The following is a 9,580-nucleotide window of genomic DNA, read 5'->3' as shown; positions in this document are numbered from 1 at the left end:
CTTCTTTCTTCGGCCGGCGGATGTACTCGGCACGTCGGCGGCGTGCGCATGCACCGGGCACATCCGCCGGGCTGAAGCAAGAAGATCCGGCCGTGAGGAAGAGAAGACCTGCCCTGCCCGCTGCACGTAAGTTATTCCTATTTTGGTCTCCCGCGGATCCGGACGGCTTCCATAGAAGCCTGCGGGGAGCCGTCCCTGCGGGAGACCCGCACCTACATGGAGCATGTCACGTTTTTTTTTCATGCTCCATTTTTTTAAAATCCCTTTTATTGACCATCCGCGGGTATTTATCTACCCCGCGGGGGGTCAATGCATCCCTATGGGGTGCGGATCCGCAGCAGATTTTAATTCTTCTTTTGCCCGTGGACATGAGGCCTAAGAGGCGCAGTCCAGCTCCGCCGCACGTCTCCCAAAGCTCCCCGTCACTCTTTGAAGTTCTCCGGCAGAGCTTCCTGGTCAGGAGTTTGAAAATCCCCGCCTCCAGGAAGCGCTGCCTGGTTGGTTCTCCAGCGCCGCGGCTCAGCGGTACATGGGTCAAGTTGGCACACATGGGTGGTACATGGGTCAGCTGGGCACATATGGGCAGTACATGAGATCAGGTGAGCACACACGAGTGGTACATGAGGTGAGGTGGGCACACAGGAGCGGTACATGGCGACAGGAGGGCACACACAGATAGTACATGGGGTTAGGTGGGCACACATGGGCAGTACATGAGGTTAGGTGGGAACGGGGGTACAGGGGTGAGGTGGGCACACAGGTGTACAGGGGTGAGATGGGCACACAAGGGAGTATGGTGGGAAGTTGGGCACACACCGGGTGTACATGAGGTGAGGTGGGCACACACAGGGATACAGGTGTGCGCACACACGGGGGTACAGGGGTGAGGTGATTACAGGGGTAAAGTGAGCACACACGGGATACAGTGGTGAGGTGGGCACACACAGGGGTACAGGAGTGAAGTTGGTACATGGGGTGAGGTGGGCACACACAGGGGTACATGGGGTAAGTTAGGCACACACGGGGGGACATGTGTGAGGTGGGCACACACGGGGGTACAGGGGTGAGGTGGGCAGACATGGATGTACAGGGGTAAGGTGGGCATACATGGGGAGTACATGGGGTGATGTGGGCACACACGGGGTGTACATGGGGTGATGTGGATACAGGGGTGAGGTGGGCACACAGGGTGTACATAGGGTAAGGCCAGCTGCACACGGCCGTGATGGGCTCCGCCGCGAAATTCCACGGCGGAGCCTGTCACGGCGCCCCCAGTAGACCCCATACTTACCTGCGGATCCGCGTCCTTGCTCCCACATGACACTTCCCCGCTGCTACAGTGGAAGATAGCGCGTACACCTGCGGCAAATAGAGCATGCCACGGGTGAGGACGGGTGAGTTCACGGTGCGGAGCGCTGAGCCCTGAGCTATTAGGTTCAATAGAGCCGGGCAGTGAATTACGCGGCGGAAATCCGTTCGTGGGAAGGAGCCCTAAGTTAGGCGCACACGGGTTGTACATGGTGTGAGGTGGGCACACACGGGGTGTACATGGTGTGAGGTGGGCACACACGGGGGTACAGGGGTGAGCTGGGCACACATGGGGTGTACATGGGGTGAGCTGGGCACACATGGGGTGTACATGGGGTGAGGTGGGCACACACGGGGGTACAGGGGAGAGGTGGGCACAGGGGTGAGCTGGGCACACATGGGGTGAGCTGGGCACACATGAGGTGTACATGGGGTGAGCTGGGCACAGGAGTGAGCTGGGCACAGGGGTGAGCTGGGCACATGGGTGAGCTGGGCACATGGGTGAGGTGGGCACACACGGGGGTACAGGGGTGAGCTGGGCACACATGGGGTGTACATGGGGTGAGCTGGGCACACATGGGGGTACAGGGGTGAGCTGGGCACAGATGGGGTGTACATGGGGTGAGCTGGGCACACACGGGGGTACAGGGGTGAGCTGGGCACACATGGGGTGTACATGGGGTGAGGTGGGCACACACGGGGTGTACATGGGGTGAGGTGGGCACAGGGGTGAGCTGGGCACACATGGGGTGTACATGGGGTGAACTGGGCACACATGGGGTGTACATGGGGTGAGGTGGGCACAGGGGTGAGCTGGGCACACATGGAGTGTACATGGGGTGAGGTGGGCACACATGGGGTGTACATGGGGTGAGGTGGGCACAGGGGTGAGCTGGGCACACATGGAGTGTACATGGGGTGAGGTGGGCACACACGGGGGTACAGGGGTGAGGTGGGCACACATGGGGTGTACATGGGGTACAGGCGCTCTGATGCCCCTGCAGCCCGCACTGATATCGGCTCGCTCTCCGGTCACGTGACATTTCCCGCTCTGCTCTGGCGCCGCCTCATGGCCGCTGAGGAGATGAGTGCGGGCGGCGCGGCGGGACCGGAGACCGGGGAGAGCGACGGGGACAACAAGACCGCTGGCGAAGAAGCGGGGAGCACCGCGGCCCCGCCGCCCCCGGGGGCCTCCCAGAAGCTCGTCCGGCTGCCCATCTCCCGGGTGAAGGCGCTGATGAAGTCGGATCCGGACGTGTCTCTGGCCAGCCAGGAGGCCGTGTTCACCGTCAGCAAGGCAGCGGTGAGGCCGGGGGAGCCGCGGGTCTGTGCGGGAGCTGTGGGCGGGATGTGCTGCGGAATTAGGCCGCCGGCGGGTCAGGGCAGCAGAGTCCGCCACAGCGCCGCCGCCAAATCATCCCATCTCCGCTCCGGATCCGCAGCTAGCGCCGGCGGCGTCACATGGCGGACTGACGCTATAGATACCTTGTGCTGCAGCGGCGGCTGATGTGAATGGAATCTGTCCGCGTGTTCCTGCAGCACATGGGACGGCTGCGGGTTGTGTCACGCTGCGGAATTCCGCGCAATCGCCTTGTGCTGCCAGCGGGGGGTGCAGAAAACAAGCAGGGGATGCAGAAAACAAGCGGGGCCGCTGATCTCCTGCATCCAGCTGTTCTCTGCTCGGAGCGCCCGGCTGTTATACAGCGAAGCGCTCCATGTGGGGGATGAAGAACACAGCTGGACCGCTCTGTTCTTCATACCCCGCCGTGCGGTATACTGCGCAGAGGGACGGCGATGCTGGGAGGAGCGCCCGCCGCGCGGTATACTGCCCAGAGGGACAGCAATGCTGAGAGGCGCGCCCGCCGCGCGGTATACTGCCCAGAGGGATGGCGATGCTGGGAGGGGCGCCCGCCGCGCGGTATAGTGCCCAGAGGGACGGCGATGCTGGGAGGAGCGCCCGCCGCGCGGTATAGTGCCCAGAGGGGCGGCGATGCTGGGAGGAGCGCCCGCCGCGCGGTATAGTGCCCAGAGGGGCGGCGATGCTGGGAGGAGCGCCCGCCGCGCGGTATAGTGCCCAGAGGGACGGCGATGCTGGGAGGAGCGCCCGCCGCGCGGTATAGTGCCCAGAGGGACGGCGATGCTGGGGGGAGCGCCCGCCGCGCGGTATACTGCCCAGAGGGACGGCGATGCTGGGAGGAGCGCCCGCCACGCGGTATACTGCCCAGAGGGACGGCGATGCCGGGAGGAGCGCCCGCCGCGCGGTATACTGCCCAGGGGGACGGCGATGCCGGGAGGAGCGCCCGCCGCGCGGTATACTGCCCAGGGGGACGGCGATGCCGGGAGGAGCGCCTGCCGCGCGGTATACTGCCCAGGGGGACGGCGATGCCGGGAGGAGCGCCCGCCGCGCGGTATAGTGCCCAGAGGGACGGCGATGCAGGGAGGAGCGCCCGCCGCGCGGTATAGTGCCCAGAGGGACGGCGATGCTGGGAGGAGCGCCCGCCGCGCGGTATACTGCCCAGAGGGACAGCAATGCTGAGAGGCGCGCCCGCCGCGCGGTATACTGCCCAGAGGGATGGCGATGCTGGGAGGGGCGCCCGCCGCGCGGTATAGTGCCCAGAGGGACGGCGATGCTGGGAGGAGCGCCCGCCGCGCGGTATAGTGCCCAGAGGGGCGGCGATGCTGGGAGGAGCGCCCGCCGCGCGGTATACTGCCCAGAGGGACGTATGGCAATAAGATGCTTTGTTTTTACAGGAATTATTCATTGAGACGATTGCCAGAGACGCCTACGTGTACGCCCAGCGGGGGAAGAGGAAGACCCTGCAGCGCCGAGACCTAGGTATGGTGCATGCATTTACATAGTTACACTGGCATCCTGACGAGCTCCTCGCTGCGGGCGAGGCTGGGCTCTTACCCTCCTGGCCGCTCCTCGCTGCGGGCGAGGCTGGGCTCTTACCCTCCTGGCCGCTCCTCGCTGCGGGCGAGGCTGGGCCCTTACCCTCCGGGCCGCTCCTCGCTGCGGGCGAGGCTGGGCCCTTACCCTCCGGGCCGCTCCTCGCTGCTGGCGAGGCTGGGCCCTTACCCTCCGGGCCGCTCCTCGCTGCGGGCGAGGCTGGGCCCTTACCCTCCGGGCCGCTCCTCGCTGCGGGCGAGGCTGGGCCCTTACCCTCCGGGCCGCTCCTCGCTGCGGGCGAGGCTGGGCCCTTACCCTCCGGGCCGCTCCTCGCTGCGGGCGAGGCTGGGCCCTTACCCTCCGGGCCGCTCCTCGCTGCGGGCGAGGCTGGGCCCTTACCCTCCGGGCCGCTGCGGGCGAGCCTGGGCCCTTACCCTCCGGGCCGCTCCTCGCTGCGGGCGAGGCTGGGCCCTTACCCTCCGGGCCGCTGCGGGCGAGGCTGGGCCCTTACCCTCCGGGCCGCTCCTCGCTGCGGGCGAGGCTGGGCCCTTACCCTCCGGGCCGCTCCTCGCTGCTGGCGAGGCTGGGCCCTTACCCTCCGGGCCGCTCCTCGCTGCTGGCGAGGCTGGGCCCTTACCCTCCGGGCCGCTCCTCGCTGCGGGCGAGGCTGGGCCCTTACCCTCCGGGCCGCTCCTCGCTGCGGGCGAGGCTGGGCCCTTACCCTCCGGGCCGCTCCTCGCTGCGGGCGAGGCTGGGCCCTTACCCTCCGGGCCGCTCCTCGCTGCGGGCGAGGCTGGGCCCTTACCCTCCGGGCCGCTGCGGGCGAGCCTGGGCCCTTACCCTCCGGGCCGCTCCTCGCTGCGGGCGAGCCTGGGCCCTTACCCTCCGGGCCGCTCCTCGCTGCGGGCGAGCCTGGGCCCTTACCCTCCGGGCCGCTCCTCGCTGCGGGCGAGGCTGGGCCCTTACCCCCCGGGCCGCTCCTCAGGCCGTGCAGTCAGTTCATACATCGCTCATGTGTAATTACTGTCATAATGGAGCTCGGTCCCATCCGTGCCGCGCCGGTCCTTCATGCAGGTCCTTATTGTTGGTCCAGTAAATATGCTGGACAGATGCAGGAAGCGAACAGACCCGTTACAGTCAGCGGCGTGCGGTCGTTACGGATCTGTTCACCCAGGGGATACCTTATGGGTGTGACTAGAGCCTTAAAGGGGTTGTCCCGCGGCAGCAAGTGGGTCTATACACTTCTGTATGGCCATATTAATGCACTTTGTAATGTACATCGTGCATTAAATATGAGCCATACAGAAGTTATTCACTTACCTGTTCCGGTGCTGGCGTCCCCGTCTCCATGGCTCCGTCTAATTTCGGTGTCTTCTTGCTTTTTTAGACGCGCTTGCGCAGATGGGTCTTCTCCCTTCGGCTCGGAAGCAGCAGCGTTTGGCTCCGCCCCCTTGTACGCGTCACCGCGTAGCTCCGCCCCCGTCGCATGTGCTGATTCCAGCCTCCTGATTGGCTCCATTCAATTTAATGGGATGGAAGGGGATTGCCAAGAGCATTGTTCTCTGCCCATAGAAGTCAATGCAGCAGCAGTCAGGTGTGAGCGCCGCTGCTCCTAGTCACATGAGACATTTGGACCCCCCAGCAATCAGACCCTTATTCCCCATCCACAGGAAAGCAGACACATGTCTTTAATGCGAGGCTCTGTTCACATTGGGATTTCATTATAAATGGTACACAAATAACAGACGGAACCCGACAGATCCTAATGGTTCTCTTATACGGCACGAGCTTCGGGGTAAAGATGCCTTGTCCCAGGGATACCCGCACAGGAGCGGGTATAGCTCACAGTGCTGCCAGCATGGAGGCGGAGCGGCCAGGGAGGTCATCAGTGGTTGATGGACGGGGGTCTGCTACTCAGGACCCCTGTCTGTCATCAGATCGTCTGGTCTGTTGTCCAGAGCAGTGCCCCCCCCCCGTCCACCAGCTGATGGTTTGGTCCAGTGCAGTGGCCGGACATTGTCCTAGGTGGACAGGGGACAGAGTGCCAGCAGCGGCTTCACTTGCATTGAAATCAATCGGAGAGCCACATTGTTGCTACGGCACTTTCTGCTTCTCTGGTGGGCAAGATTGGATGTGACATCCTGACCACCACAGAAGCAGGAAGGGCCGCAGCAGCAGGGTGCTATCCCATTGATTTCAACAGAAAAGGAGAACACAGAAGAAGTCCTTTCTGTTTGTGCTCTTCAGGGGAAGGACACAATGTAAAAGATCCAAGCAGAGAAGTAGGAGCTCAGCGGTCCCAAAGAAAATAAATGCAAGAGTCTGTACAGATCACACGGTCCTATGTGGGGCGGAGTGTTGGGCTGAACCGCAGTCGGCCTCCTAAACTGCCTGTGACAACCTGCATGCTGCGCCTCCAATCCCCGCTTGGTTCAGTTAGCTGGCTGAAGAGTAACTCAGCGGCCTCCTATCCTTTCTGAGGTCGGTAATGTGAGCGCCCAGCTTGGGGGGGTAAAAGATGACTGGGGAGGCGATGTAGTGTTAGAGCAAAGCGTGATCCTGCAGATGTGAGACCTTAATGGCTGACCGATACATGATGTTACAGCGAGCTCTCCAACCTCCCGGGGGCCTTCATCAGGCACACTGACATGTCTCTACTCCTCCTGTAATCCCACCATGTCTGTGCCGGGGCCAGTGATTGTCTCCTCACACGGACGAGTCTCACACTATGGGGACAGATAGCATAGTATTCTAATCAGTACACACATTATATATATATATATTTCACACCCTTTTTCTCCACTTTTGCATTGTGACTTATAACCATATAATGTTGGCCCTTTAGCTGCACTGTGACCGGAGTGAGAACAAACCCCCCATTATTTTCCCGCCTTATTTAGAGATTAGGTTTACTAATACAGATGTCCCCTTTGAGTGCGCCTCGCTCTGCTGAGGACGGCCTCGCTTCAGGTGTCGCACCACAAAAATAAGCTGTTTCATTTGAAGGTGGGGGTGACAGTAAGAATGGGCGGTGGCGTGAAGGGGTTAACAGTTTGTTTACAATACGGTCTTCTTTACATTTCAGATAACGCAATAGATGCTTTTGATGAATTTGCGTTTTTGGAAGGTAAGTCGTTCCGGAGCTTTTATTAACCCTTTACAGCCTGATTCCTCAATGTCTGACTATTCTAGCACTGTAGGGGTTTGTAGACGAAATATCAAGTTGGGTTAGATCTCGGCACAAGGGAGATGGGATGGGCCAGTGCTTGCTTACGGTAGTCACCTGTTTTCTTCTACAAAAGTCCAGTTGAACCATTAAGGTGCTTTATAGATGGAACGCTAATTATCGTTTATATACGATTATGTAACCGTCTACCCGTGAGCCGACGACCGAACAGAGTCCTGCGCTTCTCGTTCAGCTGCTGCAGGACTATAAATCCTTGTTGGCTCGTTCACTTGGCGTCCGTCTGAACCCTTCTCTTCAGTGTTACATCTTCCCTACATAAAACCCTAAACAAGAAGTGAATGATTGTGGACAATGAACGCGCGGCCGATCCGGTGAGGACGTCACTCACCTGTGCTCGTCTGCGACGTCCCCTCTACCAGATGTGGGTGCAGCACCTCTGCCAGCCATGGGGCGGTTTGTCTGCCCCCAATATAGCAGCCTGCAGGGATAAAGTACAGCAGAATATGGCTATTTTCATCGTCTTTTTAACTAAACGTGTATAATATATATATTCTTTTCTTTCACCAGGCGCATTGGACTGACTCCACTGACAAGAATAATAAAGGACTTGCAATGTCTACAACCGTTGGGTCTCCTGTGTCTCGAGGCTTCGGGCGTGTGCTGTCATGTCAACCAACATCAAGCTGATTTGTGGCTTTCAAATGATGTCCTTGATTTTCGTTATTTTTTGCAGTCCCCTACAATAACCACACGGTCATTTCAGCACCAATTACCAGTAAAACCACTCGGTGACCTCGGCTTGTAGTCTGTAGAATAGAAGTGATTGACCCCTTAGCAATTACATCAGCATTATGGGAGCAGGAAAACAGAGTGCCCCGGCCAAATGTATCCATCGTACGATGGAGCCGCAGCGGGCGGACGGCATAGCTTATATCTGGGTGGGAGCGGCTTCTGTCATGGTGGGCAACAGTCTTCAGGATGCAATGACCCTCCATTCACTGCAATGTTGTCCTGGATTTTAATAGAAGTCTATGACAAAAGCTCCGAGCTATACCCCCGTGGCCGATAGGAACAAGCCCTACGGAGCTCTTGAGGGGGAAAGAAACATTGTGTATTATTGTAAAGGGGCTGTCCGGTTACCAGCCACCCCTCAGTAGGCATGCCTGTATGAAAATAATAAACTCAGCAATACTTGCCCTTCCCCCGCTATCCAGCACTGCAGGCCGGCTGTAATCCTGTTTGTAGTTGTGATAGCGGCCGTTACCGCAAGTCAAGTGACCGCTGCAGCTAATGGGCGGCTGCAGCACTGCCGCTAGCTCTCCTGGCATCAGCACTCGCTTCCTGAGCGCCGTGACGCTGCAGCGGTCACCTGACTTCTGGTGACTCCAGATATCACGATACCGCAGAGGATGCAGCTCCAATCCGGAGGGCAGCGAGGGGTTAAGTGCAGCTCCATTTCTTATTTTAATAGCGGCAGCCCTATTACAGAGGACTGTCCAGTAACGAACCACTTTGTGTTCATTGGTTAATAAACCTTATTGTAATTGTTCATATATTAAATTATTTTTAAAACTGTTTCTTATCAACGATCATTTAACAATCTGTAAAACCTGATGCCGTGAGCCGGGGTGGAAAACCTGACGCCGTGAGCTGCGGTGTAAAACCTGACGCCGTGAGCCGGGGTGGAAAACCTGACGCCGTGAGCCGGGGTGTAAAACCTGACGCCGTGAGCCGGGGTGTAAAACCTGACGCCGTGAGCCGGGGTGTAAAACCTGACGCCGTGAGCCGGGGTGTAAAACCTGACGCCGTGAGCCGGGGTGTAAAACCTGACGCCGTGAGCCGGGGTGTAAAACCTGACGCCGTGAGCCGGGGTGTAAAACCTGACGCCGTGAGCCGGGGTGTAAAACCTGACGCCGTGAGCCGGGGTGTAAAACCTGACGCCGTGAGCCGGGGTGTAAAACCTGACGCCGTGAGCCGCGGTGGAAAACCTGACGCCGTGAGCCGCGGTGGAAAACCTGACGCCGTGAGCCGCGGTGGAAAACCTGACGCCGTGAGCCGCGGTGGAAAACCTGACGCCGTGAGCCGCGGTGGAAAACCTGACGCCGTGAGCCGCGGTGGAAAACCTGACGCCGTGAGCCGCGGTGGAAAACCTGACGCCGTGAGCCGCGGTGTTGTGTAACTTCTGAAAGCTCCAA

The 9,580-nt window shown here is 59.9% G+C and overlaps 1 protein-coding gene across 1 annotated transcript; it reads left to right on the top strand.

The window, feature by feature from the left end:
• The first annotated feature begins 2,350 nt into the window (after positions 1-2,350).
• LOC136573213 (DNA polymerase epsilon subunit 4-like) lies at positions 2,351-8,960 on the top strand. The gene is made up of 4 exons (XM_066574492.1): positions 2,351-2,611; positions 4,060-4,144; positions 7,284-7,325; positions 7,953-8,960. Exons 1-4 carry the CDS (start codon positions 2,378-2,380, stop codon positions 7,964-7,966), a joined length of 375 nt encoding a protein of 124 aa, XP_066430589.1. The 5' UTR covers positions 2,351-2,377; the 3' UTR covers positions 7,967-8,960.
• Positions 8,961-9,580: the final 620 nt, after the last annotated feature.

This window comes from Eleutherodactylus coqui, chromosome 7 (assembly GCF_035609145.1).
Source record: "Eleutherodactylus coqui strain aEleCoq1 chromosome 7, aEleCoq1.hap1, whole genome shotgun sequence".
Taxonomy (NCBI): domain Eukaryota; kingdom Metazoa; phylum Chordata; class Amphibia; order Anura; family Eleutherodactylidae; genus Eleutherodactylus; species Eleutherodactylus coqui.
The sequence above is the reverse complement of the archived record's forward strand: the minus strand, read 5'-3'. Positions and strand labels throughout refer to the sequence as shown.

Excerpts from the sequence above, each read along its gene's own strand:
- LOC136573213 (XM_066574492.1), top strand. The coding sequence starts at position 2,378 with ATGGCCGCTGAGGAGATGAGTGCGGGCGGCGCGGCGGGACCGGAGACC. Across the intron at positions 2,612-4,059 it reads TCACCGTCAGCAAGGCAGCG|GAATTATTCATTGAGACGAT; the intron begins GTGAGGCCGGGG and ends TTGTTTTTACAG. Across the intron at positions 4,145-7,283 it reads CCTGCAGCGCCGAGACCTAG|ATAACGCAATAGATGCTTTT; the intron begins GTATGGTGCATG and ends TTTACATTTCAG.